The 18,329-nt window shown below is 34.3% G+C and overlaps 4 protein-coding genes and 2 non-coding genes across 7 annotated transcripts; 5 read left to right on the top strand and 1 right to left on the bottom strand.

Annotated features, from left to right (window-relative positions):
• Positions 1-41: 41 nt before the first annotated feature.
• LOC105642990 (large ribosomal subunit protein eL36y) lies at positions 42-2,017 on the top strand. The gene is made up of 5 exons (XM_012228011.4): positions 42-156; positions 252-293; positions 1,085-1,189; positions 1,407-1,606; positions 1,811-2,017. The coding sequence occupies exons 3-5, from the start codon at positions 1,088-1,090 to the stop codon at positions 1,839-1,841; spliced, it is 333 nt and encodes a 110-aa protein (XP_012083401.1). The 5' UTR covers positions 42-156; positions 252-293; positions 1,085-1,087; the 3' UTR covers positions 1,842-2,017.
• Positions 2,018-4,341: 2,324 nt separating this feature from the next.
• LOC119371199 (small nucleolar RNA snoR117) lies at positions 4,342-4,421 on the top strand. The gene has a single exon (XR_005178767.1). It is a non-coding gene; the product is annotated as a small nucleolar RNA snoR117 (small nucleolar RNA).
• Positions 4,422-4,463: 42 nt separating this feature from the next.
• On the top strand, positions 4,464-4,551 carry LOC119371198 (small nucleolar RNA snoR116). The gene has a single exon (XR_005178766.1). It is a non-coding gene; the product is annotated as a small nucleolar RNA snoR116 (small nucleolar RNA).
• A 2,111-nt stretch (positions 4,552-6,662) lies between these two features.
• LOC105642991 (Acyl-CoA thioesterase family protein) lies at positions 6,663-12,925 on the top strand. The gene is made up of 17 exons (XM_012228012.3): positions 6,663-6,824; positions 6,917-7,009; positions 7,094-7,161; positions 7,240-7,321; positions 7,513-7,559; positions 7,671-7,796; positions 8,119-8,196; positions 8,775-8,862; positions 9,396-9,508; positions 10,039-10,101; positions 10,179-10,234; positions 11,306-11,410; positions 11,546-11,602; positions 12,021-12,122; positions 12,410-12,458; positions 12,528-12,596; positions 12,678-12,925. Exons 1-17 carry the CDS (start codon positions 6,785-6,787, stop codon positions 12,753-12,755), a joined length of 1,314 nt encoding a protein of 437 aa, XP_012083402.1. The 5' UTR covers positions 6,663-6,784; the 3' UTR covers positions 12,756-12,925.
• A 562-nt stretch (positions 12,926-13,487) lies between these two features.
• SKIP4 (SKP1 interacting partner 4) lies at positions 13,488-15,901 on the top strand. 2 transcript variants are annotated; one of them, XM_037640885.2, is made up of 4 exons: positions 13,488-13,650; positions 13,841-14,000; positions 14,178-14,673; positions 15,137-15,901. In XM_037640885.2, the coding sequence occupies exons 2-4, from the start codon at positions 13,985-13,987 to the stop codon at positions 15,732-15,734; spliced, it is 1,110 nt and encodes a 369-aa protein (XP_037496813.1). In that variant the 5' UTR covers positions 13,488-13,650; positions 13,841-13,984; the 3' UTR covers positions 15,735-15,901. The 2 variants fall into 2 exon arrangements, with proteins under 2 accessions (XP_037496813.1, XP_012083406.1); XM_012228016.4 differs by lacking the exon at positions 13,841-14,000 and having other exon boundaries at positions 13,491-13,650.
• Positions 15,902-16,322: 421 nt separating this feature from the next.
• Positions 16,323-18,270, bottom strand: LOC105642993 (uncharacterized). The gene is made up of 2 exons (XM_012228017.4): positions 17,896-18,270; positions 16,323-17,019 (listed from the first exon to the last, which is right to left on the bottom strand). The coding sequence occupies exons 1-2, from the start codon at positions 18,182-18,184 to the stop codon at positions 16,799-16,801; spliced, it is 510 nt and encodes a 169-aa protein (XP_012083407.1). The 5' UTR covers positions 18,185-18,270; the 3' UTR covers positions 16,323-16,798.
• Positions 18,271-18,329: the final 59 nt, after the last annotated feature.

Here is an 18,329-nt window from a genome sequence, read left to right on the forward strand (position 1 = left end):
AACGTTGCCGTTTCACTTTTGACCCGGGCCCGTATTGATACTCCTGAATCACCATGTTATCCTTCTACTAGCCCGACCCGAATTGCTTCTTTAAATACTCATCTCTCTGGATCAAAACCCTAGGGTTCTTTTGGCCGCAGACTCTTTCTGTCCAAGGTGAGGCGTAATGTTTTGACACGCTAGAGACAATTATTTCTTTTCAATGGTTTAAGTTAGCTTCAAGTTCCTGATTCTCATGTTATTTATCGCAGTGCTCGGAGGTTGTCCAGGAAAATCTTCTGCGGAGCTGTTTGGTGAGTGCGAAAATTCCTTTTTTCTTGCCCACTTGTCTTTGGTCGACATTGACTATTTATATCAAACATATAAAGTTTACATGTATTGTTAGATATTCATTGCCTGTTAGAATGGACTTGTATATATAATAAGCCAATTTAATCTGTGTTGGGTGTGGTTTGGGTGTTAGAGTAGATATATTTTACGTTGTCAAATGTTTGGGCTCTCAGGATGCCATGTATCTGCACTATTGATTCTTTTGCCTTGCTGGTGCGGAAAAACGTACTCGGTACTTGATTTGAGGGAAATTTATTCCTCATGTAGCGGTATTGTAGCACCCTTTGAGAAGGGTGCATCGCTTTGATTTGAATATCACGTTGGCCCACTGTCTGTGAGGATATGAGTTTGTTTGGCATTGTTATTGCTCATTGAAGCATTTTAGGAAAAAAAGTTAGGACGAATATTTTTGCCACAATTAAAAAATATAGCAATTACCCAACAGCGTCAAAAGGCTTCTATTAGTAATTACGGTGCCAAACTAGCCTTAGATGTTGATCAATGGACAATTCTTATAACTGCTTGTTTTGCACCGTGTACAACCACTCTTAAATTGAACTATCATATGTTGGTTTTCTATTGATTTGTTATCAACCATTCTTAGAATCAGCTTATTAGAATGTTGCAGCCTTTGATAATGGAGCAATTTCGAAATTTTGACATTACTTTAGAAAAATTTCATTTGAATTTTGAAATTTATGCAGAGAACATTATGAATTGTAATTAATATGGTGATTTTTTTCATTGTATTCAGGTTATGGCTCCAAAACAGCCAAATACTGGCCTTTTCGTAGGCCTAAATAAAGGACATGTAGTGACTAAAAAGGAATTAGCTCCACGCCCTTCTGATAGAAAGGGGGTAAGTTAATTTGGGTGACAAGTTAAGCATTCATTTCTTCTTGCTTTAACTTTATATGGTTATTTTTTTCTAATCGTTACATAATGCAGCTGTTTTTAACTGGCTAGTCATTTTGTTTTGCTCTTGTAATTTCTTATTCTTTGCTTTTTCTTTCAAGTTAGAGACATTATCACTTGATTGGTATAATATTTTAAGATATTCCTTGATTTTCTTTTAGAGAACTAGCAAGAGGGTCAGTTTTGTGAGGAGCATTATCAGGGAGGTGGCTGGTTTTGCTCCTTATGAGAAGAGGATCACTGAGCTTCTAAAGGTTGGAAAAGATAAGCGTGCACTGAAGGTGGCAAAGAGAAAGTTGGGTACTCATAAGAGAGCCAAGAAGAAGCGTGAGGAAATGTCTTCTGTTCTTCGGAAAATGAGGTAATTGGCGGCCTTTATGGCTTGTATTTACTTGCCATGTCCATCAACTGTTGACAATTTTATTTATTCTGTTGAAATGAAATGAAATTCAGGTGAAAATGCACCTCTGCTAGCAAAAATTTGTGTGTTCTACATTCTGTTTCTCTCGGTCATTGAATTTCCTTTGTGTTAACATTTTGTTGGGCCTTTTTTTTCAATGACCAGAGCTGGTGGAGCTGCAGAGAAAAAGAAATGAGTGCTACAGCCAGATTGCAGATCTCTTCATGGAGTTTCTTTGCAGCATTTAGTGATGCTTATTTTATTTTGGTGTTGCCTGTTTCCGTTTTGAATTATTGGGTAGTTCTTATTTAGTATGTAATCTCGACTAAAATTTTCTTATAGAGTTAAATTAACTAATGATTTTGAGTTTAATATTTTTTTGTTGTGTTAAGTCTATCATGTGATGATTATGTTATGAAAGTAATTTGTTGCAGAAATGTAGGATTTTGATGCTCTGCCTTTTTTCTGTTTCTTTCTTTTAATGTTCTGTTCAATAAGCCAGGATTTTGGACCTAATTAATGCAAGGAATAAAAACCTTTCTGCAGTGATGAGATCCTAAATATGCTAATGATTCAATTCATACTTGAATCTGATTAATATTTAAGAATGCAAAGGATTTCTGAGCAGCAGTGTTGTCTATTTGTTGTTTGGTTTTTCTGCAACCGATACTTTTAACAAATTTTATTCTGGTTTTTAAAATTTTCTTTTTCTTTTGGAAAAGACATGATACATATTATGAATCAATTGTTACGAAGATAGGAATTCAATTTGGGATACTGTTTTTGGGTGCGATGGTATCGTTCTTGTCATTTAGACATTTACTGATTTTTCATTTCATGCTTCACTTTTCCATCAGTGGTTAATGTATTCCATTCCATCATTTTGCATAATCGTCTAATTCAATTGCTATTATTTGATACCTTTTTTTTAATTATGTCCTATGAATTAAATTATGTAAAGTAGATTATAATTGCAACAATCATAAGGTTCATGGTATTTATATTATGTTTTTTAATTTCTAATTTTAATGGGATACAATTGCAAAAAGATGCAAAATTCAAAGCAATTTATGATTTTTTTTTTTCTATCCTCTTGTTAAAAGCTAATACTATATGCTAACGTAATTTTTTATAATTGTTAGATTATAAATTTTTGAAAATAAAATTATATGTCATTGTCTTTTTAGTTAATAATTAATTAACTTTCTATGTGAACAAATATTTTCATCATATTTCTCGATGTTATAACAAATTAATTATATATCAATGTTTTATTTAGTAAGGATTTAATTTCATATTCACCTACCATAAGAATGTTCATAAATAAAAATAGCTTTATCACCCAGAAAAATTAAAATTACACTTATTGCTATACAATTTGTGAGCCAGTGCTTAATACGAATTTTATTTTATATATAAAAATTAATTTTTGATTACACTGATTATCCCTTGATTTTACAATTAAATAATTACTAAATTTCATATTATATATGATTAGAAGAGGCATTATAAAGTTTCTTTTTTAATTTTAATTATATTTCAGAAAAGAGAGACAAAAAAAATTTACAAATTGATTAATCATGTTAACGTGTAAAAGTAATTTGAATTTTATATATTATTGCAATTGACTTTATTTCAACCACAGGTTATAATTAATCACTAAATTTTATTTTAGAGTATTATTTTTAATAATTATTTATACTTTATTCTTTTTTTCAGTAAAATGATTCGGATGCTCCCCATTTTAGTTCTCTATTGTAAAAATATTTTGCAATTGCAACAAATTGCAAAATCAAAAGGATTTTACTTTGCAAACATAATAAAATATAGAAAAAAAATAATAAATTGATCATTGAATTATAGTCAAATTAAACATGAGGATTTTTATTTTTAAAAATTAATTATGAGATACTTAAATTATAATTGAGTTAATACATCGATCCTTCTATTAAAAATATTTTATTTTAATTGGCAATTTATTAAGAAATTGATCTCTAAATCATAATCAAATTAATAATATAGTCTATCAATTTTGAATGAAAAGATCAATATGTTAATAAAATCATAATTTAAAAATTTTATAACTGATATTTAAAAATAAAAATTTACACGTAATATTTTAACCATAACTCCAGAATCAATTTATTATTTTTCCAAAATTATAATTCAGCAACATTAGTTTACCATGGTAAGGACGAAGGCGTCACGATCTCTTCAATTTTATAATGGAACTGCTGTTATATATGGTCCATGCCCATTTCATCGGCTCGGAGTAATATTGTCTCATATCCCCGACCCATATCCAGACCCGAACTTTCTTCTTTAAAAGGCCACCCCCAGCTTAAAACCCTAGGGTTCCTTGGTCGCAGTCTCATCAGTCGAAGGTGATTGCAGTGTATGCGGAGCCCTAAAGATGATGTTTTTCCTTTGTTTTTATTTGATTTTCGATTTCCTTGCTTTAATTTCTGTGTTTCATTGCTGATCGGAGATTTTCTTGGAAAATCATCAGCTTGCAACATTTTGCAGTTCGCTACAGGCGAATTTGCCTTTTTATATCGGGCTTATATATTCCAAAAAATTTTCTCCTTGAGTTGATCGAGATCCCCTATGTCTTTTCTACTCTCTTCTCTTTATTTCTCAATCCAAAAGTTGATAATCTGATAAGGCTGGTCAATGTCGATAAAGATCCACGGGTTGGCCTGTGATCCACATAAAATTTGTCCGTACCATCTGATTATATTTATGTGATGTGTTGAAACCTTAGCTTCTGAGGCCTTTCTGTCTTTGTTGTCCTTGTTTTATGGTAATTACTGTGGAAGGGCACTGATGATCGATATTATACCATCAAACTATGAAAGCTCAAAGTTGAGCTTGTTGATGTAATTAATCGTAATAACGCTGAGCCCTTTTTCAGTTTAGTTAAGTTTAATGGCTTCCCATTTTCCTTTTGATTTTGATTCTATTCCTGGATTATTTTGTTTCATTTGATTAAGTTGCTAAAACCAATTTTTAGGGTTCTTTGATTCTGGCATTTTCAATTGTTTAATTGTTTGAGGCTTGTGCAATTGAGATCTGACCACACTCTCCTTTAGAGACTATTGATACTTTCAGTTCAAAAGTTCGGTAATGCTTTCCAGTCAGTTGGTCGAACTTTTAGTTTCATGGTAGTCTTACTATATGCTTTTTGTAGGTTTTGACCCTGTTATTGTCCATAGCATGTTCGGATGTATTTGCGGCAACAAATTAGAGTCTCTGATGCACTTTGTCAATAGTGTTTTCAGCGCTTTACGTTGCCAATATGAACTTGGGTGCTGAGATTCTGGCATGGCTTATTATTTACTAAGGTTATGCATTCAGATGTTCCCACATGTCATTATGTCTTTTAAGCAGTTTGAGTATTTGTTTAAGTTGCTGTCTTTGTCTCCCTATGATTGATGATCAGGGTCAAATGTGTGAAAGTTCTCGCGTCTATGATTTTCAGATATAATTTGTTTGTTGATAAAGTTGTTGTCTGTCTCGGTATGATTGTGAAAATTCTTTTGTGTCTATGATCTTAAGATATAATATGGTTGATGATGGATACCAAATGCCAAGCACTTTTGGTGTCTATGATGGTACTTGGTATGGCAATTTGCAAGCTTTATTTCTTTTGTTCTGGAAATATATCTTTTGCTTGCTGGAATGGTGGCTAAAAATTGATAACGTTTTTATGTTTATGAGCTTATTGTTCTGAATTTTTGACAAGGTAGGAACTGCATTATCAAGACAGAAAAATGGTGGTTAAAATTTGTTAATGCTCCTCTGTTCATAGTCATTACCTTTTCCACAAAACTTGTAGTCATCCTGTTTAATCAAATATTGTGAATTTTGGTATACAGAACCCTCTGCTTTTCTTCTCTTTTGAACTATGAGCTATTGAATAATTATTTGTTTAAATGTGATTGGATACAATTAATGCAACTCGTTAGGAGATTGGTTATGAATTAGACTTTGCAGGAAGTCAAGCTGAGATGGCTGAAGTCTTCCCAAACTCAGAACACTGAAACTGAAAAGTTACCTCGTGAAGTTTCCCAAACTTAGAAACTCGAACAAATATTGTATATGTATTTTTCTGTATTTTGCATCTTGGGCGGTGTTATTGCCGGGACGAAAAATGTTATTGTCATATCAATTATATATATATATCAAAATTGACAAAATTAACGTCTTTTTTATTTTAGCATGGTTTTTTATTTTTCCTATTTGCGTTACTATTTTGTTGGTTATATTTTCTTAACATTGAAATTCACTAATTTCAAATTACCTTTTCATTAGAACTTATTTTATTCATTAAAAAAAGAAAATGGAGGGATAATAAAGGTTCTATAAAACAAAAAATTAATTGAAAAGTGGATGAAGGGAATGGAAATTTAATTTAAATAAATTTATTTCACGTGAGCTAAAAATGAAGCCCTTCTACATTCCAATAATCTTTGAGCAAAAGTATAATGAAGTTTGATAAAAACATATTTAGATTTAGATATATTTCTCTTCTTTTAACCATCTTTATTCACTTAATAGCGTTTGATAAAAATATCTAAATAAGGGTAAAATAAAAATAAAATAATTAATAATATGTTGATTTTTTAAAAGTAATTTAAAAGGAAAAAATTCAAAAATAAAATTGGCCGCAAGCTAAAATCATAGTGTAGCTTAACATTTGCTTTTTCTTTTCTTTTTTTTTTTTTTTTAGAATATTCACATTTGCTTAGTGCTTAACCAAATAACAAATTAATCAAAAACTTTCATTTAGATGAAGACATTTAAAATATAATAAAAACAGTAATATTTTTGAAGAATATTTTTTTATTGTGTCGGTGTTTTCTTATTTACAAAAATTGGTCAAACATAACATAAAACACGAGCGCCAAAAGCCAATCTGCTATCGCCTACCGGTTTGCATATTTATCAGACCGCGTTACTGCTACTGTGCTACACGTCTTATATTAACGGTTCATATATGATGCCATACCATGCGCCTCGGATCACTAGATCCCGCACCATTATAAATCTACCATTGTTTGCCCTCGTGTATCGAACCTGGACTACTGTTCTTCCATTTCTATCTAACAGAAAGATCAAGCTCGAATTTTCTCATTTATGTCTCAATTCGACCGCTCCGTAATGGACACTGAATCAGGTGAATATACAGAAATAAGAAACGATGTTCATTTTTGCTGAGACAAAGAGGAGTTTTGAGTTTTTGGATTTGATATTTATTTATTTTTGCAGTAATCGAGTTTCTTGGCGGCGTTCCTTTGCTACAGAGACTCCCAAGCTCGTCTATCAAGAAAATTTCTTCACTCGTTACTGTTAAACACTACGGTAATTTCATACTATTTTCCTTTATTTATTTCAGTTTTGGTTATTTTAAATTGAATTGTTTCAATTCGATTCTGTGCAATGCAGAGAAAGGACAGCATGTTATTCGCGAGGGAGAGATTGCAGAAGGAATCTATATAATATGGGAAGGGGAGGTTAGTTTTTTTTTGGCATTTCATTTATTTATTTTATATATTTTGGCGGCCGAAATTTGATCCTTGATTTATGTATAGGCTGAAGTATCTGGATCAATTCATGCGGAGGAACACGATCGCCCCGAGTTTCAATTGAAACGCTATGATTACTTTGGTGACGGTGAGAAACTGATTATCTGCGATTCAATCTTAGGCCATTATTATTTTTTTTTTTTTTTGCTCAGTGTTATTTCTTTTTCCCATTTATTGGTATAGTTCAATTGTTTTTAACTGATTATTTATATCATAAATTAGAGGATGAAATCAATTGTCTAGGAAGAATGATGCGGACTTGCTTTTTTGTTTTTGCAGGTGTCGTTGCTTCCGTTCAGCAGGCAGATGTTATTGCTTTGACGAAGGTTTTGAATTATCGATTTTAGTTTTTGGTGTCTTTCTTTTTTCTATGATAGTGTAAATTACGCGAAGTTCTCCAACTGAAAGTCATTTCATTTTTTTGTATACCGTGACAGCTGACCTGCTTAGTGTTGCCCCATGAACACTGTACTTTACTTCGTCCCAAATCAATGTGGAGTGCTGATAAGACACCGGACTCGTGCTCCCTTGTGGAGAGTATATTGCATTTGGAGCCTATAGAAGTATATGTCTACTCTCTTGTTTAAAGATTTTTAATAACTCAACAAGTTACCTTCTTTCAATTACTCTAGTTCTGTTGTTTTGCTCCTGAATGTTGACCTTTGTGGTTTTAGGTGCAAGATATTTATTGCATATATCTAAAATATTTTTTTGGGGAATTATTGAATTTAGTCCAAAATTGCATGCCTGAGTTCAACCAAAACAAGCACAATTAAAATAGTTGCAAGTTGACTTATAGAGTTTTTTTTCCCAGTGTTTTATATGACAGGCCAAGGAAGACTTTGTAATTTGGTTATACTGAGATTCTTTCTATTTGTTTTGAAGATGAATATATTCCAAGGGATTACCTTACCAGATGCCCCAAAATTTGGAAAAGTCTTTGGAGGACAGTTTGTTGGGCAGGTCTGAGTCACTTTCTTTCTCTCTCCTTCCACTGTATACTGCATTTGGCATACTACTGTTCCAGACAGATAATATAATTATTTGATCTAATATACTGTCATGCATATAGCTGCAAAGTTTCAATATATCTTTAAGGCTTAAGATATGCTTCTTGGCATGTCATGGTAAATTTAACTTTATATTATTGTAGGAGTAATATGGCATAGTAGTAGCACTTTTAAGAGTCATCATGAGTTGGTCCTAAGCTGTAAAATCCTTTGGTTTGTCAAATGTATATCTGAAAGTGCCTTTCCAAACTTGTGTGACAATGGTTTAATGCATATAGTTTAATGTCTATTTTCGTTTTGAATTCTTTCAATATCATCATTGTGTGACAATGGTTTCAGAAGTGGAGAGGCCTTATTTTTTTCTGATTTCACTTTCCTTAGGCAGAAATCTTTCTCTTTCATGTACTTTGATTCCATTCTCTCTTCTATTTGCTTAGGCCTTATGTTACATGCCAAGTATTCAATTTGGTAACTGGCAATACATAATAGCTAGGTTTTCACTTCTTTATGCTGTGATGTTCCTACATGCAGGCACTGGCTGCAGCATCAAAAACTGTTGATTGTCTTAAGGTTGTTCATAGCTTACATGCCTATTTTCTTCTTGTTGGAGATTTTAACAGTAAGTACATAATCTTGCACCGACAGTCATCACAATTTCTAATTTTTGGATGGTATTTATGCAGTAAAATTTAGAGGGCAACTTTGGTGTAACAGTAAAGTTACACCACTTGTGACCTGGAGGTCATAATTTTGAGCCTCCAAAACAGACTCTTTGCTAAAAAGAAAAAAAGCAGGGGGAGGCTGCATACATCAGCCCTCCCAAGAGCCCACAAAACATGGGATTCTTCGTGTACTATGCCAGCCTTTTTTTAATCATGCATCCATTAAAATTTGGCTTACCTGTTTTATTATCACTTGGAAATTACCATTTCAAACCTTATGCTTCATAGAAATGATGATATCCTCAACCAGATCCACTCCCTATTTTGAGTTCTCTGATACCTCTTTTATTTGTAGGGAACTTTGTTTCTCCTTTATGATAGATGTTTTCAGAAGGAAGTATCGTACTGCTTTTTATTTGAGCTCATATTAGTTCATGGAGCATGATAATGATGTTATTATATATGGTCGGCGTGTAAATTTCTCTTGCAGTGCCAATTTTATATGAAGTGCAGCGTGTACGTGAGGGGAAAAGTTTTGCCACCCGGAGAGTTAATGCGGTGCAAAAAGGGAATATTGTGTTCACGTTGATGGCTTCATTTCAGGTATGCAGTTTTTACATTTGTTTTCACATAATCAATATTCCAAGAAACACTTCCTAGCAGCTTTGTTTTGTTAATATCATGCAGCTTTTCCTAGTGATTTGCTTTAAGGAATTTATATTAAGCCGGAGGGAATATTCATTTGTTTTTAAAGAAATTCTATTTGATTTAGCAAGTTAGTTTAATTTACATCTATTAATATCAAGTCCATTTTGTTGTCCAGGTTTGTTGGCCATTATAAAATTTGATGCTTATGAGTTATGTTTTAGATGTCAACCCTATCCTGCCAAAATTGGTTGTGCAAATTCTTTAACTCGTGCAAGTCATAGTAGTCCTTTTCATCTGCGGGGTTTGGTTTGGTTTGTAGAAATTATTCTATTTATTTTTTAAGCATCAGCCGTAGCTGATTTATTTACATTTTTTAATATTTAGATCTAATATTCTACTCTCTTGAAATAATGTGTTGACGTGATGGTTATTTATGATTGCTTAAAGCACCTCAAGAATGCCTCTAACTTATGTTAAATTTCCAGAAAGAACAACAAGGGTTTGAACACCAAGAAGTAACAATGCCGAATGTCCCAGAACCAGAGATGGTAACTGGAATGTGCTTAAATCTCTTATATCCCAAGTCTATTGATGTGTTGGATATTGAACTGTAAAACTATTGCAGCTTCTGTCAATGGAGGAGCTGCGCCAGAAACGTCTAACAGATCCTCGTCTTCCAAGGTATAACACCTTGCAATTCAGCTTCTTACATTTCCTTGGATTAAAATGTTGATTTTATGTTCCTATCTTCGTTGTACCATAATGGCTCTCAAGTTCTTCTTCAGGCATATACACTGAATTCTCGAAAGTCATCTATAGCATTTGAGTACACATCATTCCAGCACCCACCTGTCTAGATGTTCCATGTATGATTGAGTCTATACCTCAAACAATATAGATTGTAACAGCCATTGGAAGTTCAATTAGTTTTCTGAAAAAAATTACCTTGAAGATTTTTCGATGATTTTTTTTTTTTTTTTTTTTAAATTCACAAAACAATACTATAAACCAATTTCTCCATTAGAGATTTTAAAGCAATCTTTTTTCATATGCATTGTCATTTTATGTTATCAAAGAGTTTGTTCACTTGTAAGGCTTCTAAGTTGCCCCAACCCCATTGCAGGATGTCATAATCATCTGCAATCGGGTTTAATCATTGTGCACTCTGAAATTATTGGAAGGATTTGTTTATGGATGGTTGGAATTTTGGAAGTTAGTAAGTGTGGTTTCAACCGTGGACACCTTTTTTACCAACTTAAATGCTACTATAAGTATGTTAGATTCACAGTAAGTTTATTTAATATTGTCGTTTTCTTTTTCTGTGGCTTTTAGAACAAATTTACAGTATATAAAGCAGTAACAAAATGGATGGAGATGTCAGTGGCATGTCTTGTGCTTCACAATAGCTATATTTTGTAGTTTACTGCTCATCACTGGATGAGTTCTTTAAGATAATGTTTGTTCTTGCCATTCACATATCGAAAGTATATGTAATATATCATAACATATGAAATTGAGCAGGGCAACCAGTGAAGCTCTGGCTTACATAGTAGTGGTGGATGGATAATTGATAATGGTCCTGATGATAATTATTTAATCTTGTATTCACAGTCATTTGGTTGTGGAATACAATTTTTTTAGTAGTCCGTGAGCTAAAAGTTGATTGCATCTAAAGGGATTTTTCTTCTAATAATAGATTGTTATTTTTAAAACTTTTACTTGAATTACAGTTAGTTGCATTGGCTGTTTCAGGAGCTACAGAAACAAGGTCGCCTCAAAAGATTTTGTCCCCTGGCCCATAGAGATAAGGTTTTGTGAGCCAAACAATAATACTAATCAGACAAAATCTCCTCCAAGGTAGTATTATATATTATCATTCGTAATCTTTTCTTCGGTAGCAGCCTGCATATTGATGCCAATGGAAATATGAACTGTTACATTTCTTGGTGCATTTACATTTTTTCATGCTCACTTAATCGAGTTTTGTCACAGTTTGAGGTACTGGTTTAGATCAAAAGGAAAACTTTCTGATGACCAGGCTTTACATAGGTAAGTAACTGCTTCAAATTGATAAGAGATTAGATATTATTTTTGGATTGACTATGTCAATCTTTTCTGACAAAATTACCCCTGTTGAGCAATCGCATATTTCTGGTCCCTGGTTTCTTATGCTTCCTAATAATTTGAGCATATGCTACTTATCTGATTAATTCATTGTTCATGTCTTCCCTCCACAATTTGTTAAAGGTGATAAAATGCATAAGTGGTTCATAGCTTGTATTGTGTGTGTGATAAGTTCAGGTGTAAGTAAAAAACCTACAATAATGAAAGCTCAAAAAAGTAACGGTATGACAACAGCGATGCCCAAGTAACATAATTGAGTATATAATCACCTGTGCTAGTATGTATTGGACATTGTGCAAGTTTCTTAATTGTTTGTAAAACTTTTATTCAATTGTCTTTACAGATGTGTAGCAGCATATACCTCAGATCTTATATTTCTTCAAGTTAGCATGAATCCCCACCGTGCTAAGGATCTGAAGACGGCTTCAGTGAGTTTAGACCACTCGTAAGTATCTGAATCCTACCAGGCTGGTCTTAATTGCTCTCATACATTGATTTGAATATTTCAAAGCACAAAGTTAGAGTGGGTATCTATAAGCTGTAGCATTCCTCAAATCAAATTTGTTTATAATGGGATTTCATTTTGCATTCACCCACTGCTGTAGAGATTTTGGATACTTGAATGGATGTTTATGTTTATGATGAACATGCAACTCTCTTGAATTGCTGACACGGGATAGAGATTTTAGTTAGCTGAGAAATGGTCCTTTTTTTTTTTTTTTTCCTTATCAGGATGTGGTTCCACAGGCCCTTTAGAGCTGATGATTGGTTATTATTTGTGGTAAGTGTTGAATGGTATTTCTAATGTTTTGAGTTTCCATCAGAATATTCACGTTGCGAATGTCTACAGATGGCTAGTCCTGCTGCCTCCCAAGCACGTGGTTTTGTATCTGGCCAAATGTTCAACAGAAAGGGAGAGGTAATGATTTATAACATCACATATGTTAACTAGTTTTGTTATTCCACTTATGAACTGAAATATTCATGTGTTGATGGGCAGCATGTCGTATCAGTGACTCAAGAGGGTCTTCTCAGGAAGGCTTCAACACCAAACCCCGCTACTGCCTCAAAGCTGTGAATGTTCATGCACTGGGTTCTAGGCCAGAATGTGTTGTTTAGAAATCTAGGTTATCCAAATTTTGCTCCTTATGAATTGTAATGAGTTTTCAATCATAATAACAACTGTCAACCATATAGCTTATCATCTAATAAAGTTTGATTCTAGCAGCCGGGCTGCTTTTTTCTGCACTCTCACTGCTCCCCTCCCATTTTCTTTTCTGCTGTCGTATATAAAGTTATCGGAACAAATTATGAACTTTAAGCAGGGAATCAACATTGATTATGGCTTGAACTCTATCCAACGAAATTTTTTTGTCAGGAACAAAGCTTGCTATGAAATATTGTAAAATATTGCCCTAAAATGATAGTCCTATTTATATTTTTTACACAATATTCTTATATAATAATTCGTGTAAATAATTAATATTAATGGAATTTATTAGATAGCGGAGAAAAATTCTTAAGATAATTAATTTTGAGTTCTTTTTCATGTAAGCTTCACCAATAATAATTTGTGACGAGTTCATATGTCTATTGGTTTGGATTCGAACATTGTGCATTTAAATTGCGAGAAATTGATTGCCTTTGAAGGCGGTGTAGAAATGTCTATTGTGTCATGCAACGTGGCCGTAGATAGGTGGTCAACTTCATGCCATGTCACCTTTAGCCCTTGTAATAAAGCGAGTCTAAGGTACGTGCCACGCGTCTCTGATATGATAATTCCACTGCATCATTTTTGCCAATCCATTTTAGTCCCCAGAAAAGTATTTAATTACGAAATGCCACCCAAATCGCAGACATCTTTTTGTTTCTCCCATGGCCATAAGTATTGAAACTTGAATTCGGAGACACACGTCCTGAGTTTTGATACCAAGCAACAGAAGAAACCTACAGCCGCGATCAAATTCTCGCAGGTGAGTTTTCTACTCTTTATTTTCAGAATTATTTTTTCCATTACGACCTTGATTGTTCATCGCACAATGTCAAATTCCAACTCTGTTATATCTTAAAGAATCTTACGATTTGGACCTGAAGTCTGAATTCTGCTTGAGATATATGCTTCAAATGCAATTGTGGTTTCACTGGATATTTTTGTTTTGTTAGCTTAATCTTTCGGTTCGTTCTTTATTGGCGTACTTTCTCCGTAGATTGGAATTCAACCAGATGGGGTCATAATGGTTTAATTACCTGTAGTTGGTTACATTGTGGATCTGTTTATCGGATCTGAAAATATCAGGCGGGCTTTCAATGTACATTTTGAAAAGTATGTATATCAGAATGGAAGTTTTCAATTCTGCGCTTAAAGTAATTTGGGTTAAAGTCAGTAATCTTGGATCCAGAGTCTTAGGTTCCTGAATCTACCCTTCATGCTGAGTTGCTAGAAAGTAGGCATCTTTTATGATGGGAGCTTTATTTATTTAATATTTTGAATCTGTTCTAGGCTGTGGGATTCGGGTGGAGCATATGGAAGGTGGATCTGAGAGAATCAGTCAACTAGAAGAGAGTCAAGGGCCACTGATTTGTGGGATTCCAGATGACATTGCTCTTTTCTGCTTGGCAAGAGTGCCTCGGAAATATCATACAGTGCTGAAGTGCGTTTGCAGGAGATGGAGAGACTTGGTTTGCAATGCAGAGTGGCATGCTTATCGTGGAAAGCACAATTTGAGTGAGACTTGGATATATGCTTTGTGTCGTGACAAGTTTGAGCGAATATGTTGTTATGTATTGGACCCTGATTCATCAAGAAGAAGTTGGAAGCTCATTCAAGGGCTTCCACCTCGTTGTTTGAAAAGAAAAGGTATAGGTTTTGAAGCACTGGGGAAGAAGCTTTATCTGTTAGGTGGCTGTGGTTGGTCGGAAGATGCTACTGATGAAGCCTACTGTTATGATATTTCTAGCAACTCATGGACTGAAGCTGCTTCCTTGTCTACTGCAAGGTACTGGTTGTTTTTCATATGCATCCTTGTCTGCCTTAACGTTGCTCATAGTATGAGTGCACTGCATGTCTTCCTTGAAATTACATTTCAAGCGGTTGATTATACTTTTTCCAGTCTTTTACAGGAGGTAAATATTTCTAAGAATATTCCTCCACTTGTAATTATGATAAACTGCTGCAATTAAGTACTGCACTCTTTTATTCACACCAAAACAAAAAGCATTGCCTCTAAATTATCTCACATCTGTTTTCCTTTAGTAGATGTTATGTAACTTGGAAAAACTGTTTAGTTGCTTGTTGATATAATATATGTCCCTAAGTTTCTAGGCTACGCTATACACACTTTACATGACCAAGGCCTGGGAGCAAGAGTTCTTTTGTTTGTTTATTTACGGTTTTATGCCTTCCTTTAAGAAACTCAAGAACAATTTTGGAATTGTAAAATTACCTACACCTTTGTTCAGGTGCTATTTTGCTTGTGAAGTTTTGGATGGAAGAATCTATGCCATTGGTGGATTAGGTTCAAAACTGAGCGATCCACATTCTTGGGACACTTTCGATCCTCATAAGAATAGTTGGGAATCACATTCTGATGGTAATGTCATTCCTGATGTTGAAGATTCCATAGTATTGGATGGGAAGATTTATATTCGTTGTGGTGCTTCTTCTGTGTCTTCTCACGTATATGCTGTTCTCTATGAACCTTCAAATGGCACGTGGCAGCATGCAGATGCTGATATGGTATCAGGCTGGCGTGGTCCAGCAGTTGTTGTGGATGGTACCCTTTATGTGTTGGATCAGAGTTCAGGAACCAGGTTGATGATGTGGCAGAAGGATAAAAGGGTATGGGTGGCTGTTGGAAGGTTGTCAGCATTACTTACAAGACCACCTTGTCGGCTTGTAGCAACTGGGAAGAGGATATTCATCATCGGTAAGGGACTTAGCACGGTGGTGTTTGACATTGATAAAACTGGGAATATGGAAGGGGTACTGGTCAGTTCTTCCATACCCAGGATAAATTCCGAGGATGATATAATCAGCTGCAAGTGTGTAGCATTATGAATTATTGGCGTTTGAGTCATTTATTAATCGTTAGTTCAATACATTGTTGTGGGATACTGGTTAGTCGACCTTCCATGTACATTAGTCAACACTCACTCAGTAATGATATTCAATGTATATTACTGATATGAAAAGAAAGGAATCGAAGAATTGCTATTTGTTTTCAATATTGACTAAATTCATATTTATAATCTCAGGCAAGCTGACTGCAGAGAATGTTTGTAATATAAGTGAAGTGTCTGTACTGTTTAATTTAGGATAAGTTGTGAGGTTCTGGGAACTCTTTGCTAGAGATTCAGAGCTTAAACACCAATCTCAGTGATCATAATTACCTTGATCAAGTTGATCTTCAATTTGGTGTCTGCTCCCTGTCCATAAAGCAAGTCTTTCCTGAATTCCTCAAATTCTGCAATTTGATTTAGTGTTTCTTTTGCAAGCATTCGTGCCAACTGCCAGCAAGTTTCAATCATGTGCTGAGTTTTTAGTTCTTCCCTCAGAAACCATAAATATTGCAACAAACACGGGGATTAAAGCTAGAGGCAATAATTGTTAATGGATAAAAATAAAATTACAGGAAGCTGTAGCAAATAACAAGAAAAATTGTGTTAATCTGCTTCAATGCTTAAATCCATGCAACATCTTCAATGCAAAGGAAAAAAAAAAAAAGGACATCTTATACCACTGCTCAAGTAGTTACAATCATCTTAATGTTTCAGAACATTGTTGAGCAGAAACCAGAAGGAACAAAGACAAAATGTGTACATCCTATGCAATGGCGTCTCTATCTTCATCCTGATCAATAATTAAATTGGTGCAAAAGTTGCTTTCAGATGATTATCAACAAATTATGATACACACAAAATGATGCCTCGAGTAATTACAATACAACAAAAACTCCTAAATCTAGGATGGTGAGATATATTTGGTCAGTAGAATCCCTCCTTTCAACAGTTGGATGCATGGATCCATTGTACAAATCTACATCAGTCATAGGAACACCTCTGTCATTCCTCTTCAAACTAACACCAAATACAAAAAGTCAAGCACATGTGCAAAAAACTTGTTCAGCTAGTCTTTTTCTTTTTAGAAAATGGATGTAAGGTTCCAACGTGAGAATCTAGATTGTCAATCTTTGACATACACTCTTTCATCCTGTTTAGTACAGTAGGCATGGCTGAGACATTGCTGGAAATTTTATCTTTGAGCAACCGTACTTTCTCAGTTATCTTTTGGTCCCCTTCTGTTAGTGAAGTTGGTTTGCTGGAGTTAACCTGTTCTTCTAAACCTGTACAAGAAAGACGGTGTCAATGCTGCAACTATATTTTAAAGAGATTACATATTTAGACAAATATAGAAGCCATCAAATTTGGAAGAAAACATCACCAAGCAAATTATGCCTTCTTATTTTTTGTCCAACACATATCATGCCAAATGGTCTTCATTGTTAGTACTTCAAAATGCAATAGAAAGTAAAAATGCTCTACTGGGCAACTAAATATATAACTTGAGTCGTACCATTATCATCTTCAATAGTTTAATCAATGTCACCGACCATTTCTACTGGCAAAGACATCAGTAACATAAACATAAACATTATCTCCATATCTATTCATATCAGTGGCATCAGCTTTGAGCAAGTTAATTGCTACAGGAGCCTTTAAAAGTCTTTTCCTTCAGTGATGGACGAGAAAGCAGAAACGAAAGACCACAGGAAATCTTGCTTAATTTTTTGAAGTTTCAGAAAAGGGGAAAAATTGATGGGAAATCATACTGTGTCCAAACTTGAGGTCGAAAAATTGCTCAATTTAAAATTATATTAGCAACACCATTAACTTCTTCAAGCGCCAGATTACTTTAGTCCATAGCTAAAACTAAAATTGCATTTTCCTTTAATGATTCAACATGGTGTACTTCATTCAAAGTAAACACAGAAAATCAGAGTTCTAGTATTAAGTTTTCACTAATCAGTAAATAATTGGCAACCATGTCGGAATTTTGAGCAAAAAAGCAACTTTCTTGAACACTTTCACTAATAGAAAACCAAGAATTTTTCCCCTCCAGCATTTGAATCCACTAAATTTACCAAAATCTTGAAATATCCAAACTCCTATTTTCGTCTTCCGGAACAAAACAAAATCCAAAACCCTAAAAATGAACTAACCTGGATTAAACTCTCCGGCGGGTCCCAAATCCGACCCAGAATCCATGCTAGGAAGAAAGGGTCTTTGGGCAGAAAGAACCGAAGCTAAGGTAACCTCCAGCTGATTCGGAAAAGTGGATCTGTATTCGAGAATCTTCTTCGCCATTTCTTTCGCTTCTGACTCCAATCTTTCCAACTCTTCCGCTTCTACTTCCTCTTCTTCCGATACGGATTCGGGTTGTCCTTCGGTGCCCCGAGTAGTATCAACAGCTGTTTCTAGGGTTTTTTGGGGTGGATTGTTCAATGCCATGTTTGGATCTGTAAATGTGGAGAAGATCGGGGTTGATTGCTGCTGGGCTCTGGCCTCTGGGTGCTGTTTTGGAGGGTATTTTGGGTTTTTGAATTTTGAAAAACAAAAATTTGCAGCTCTGGCGGGCCCCACTAAAATATTTTGT

The sequence above is a fragment of the Jatropha curcas genome, chromosome 5, assembly GCF_041381405.1.
Source record: "Jatropha curcas cultivar XTBG-Jc1 chromosome 5, XTBG_Jcur_1.0, whole genome shotgun sequence".
Lineage (NCBI taxonomy): Eukaryota > Viridiplantae > Streptophyta > Magnoliopsida > Malpighiales > Euphorbiaceae > Jatropha > Jatropha curcas.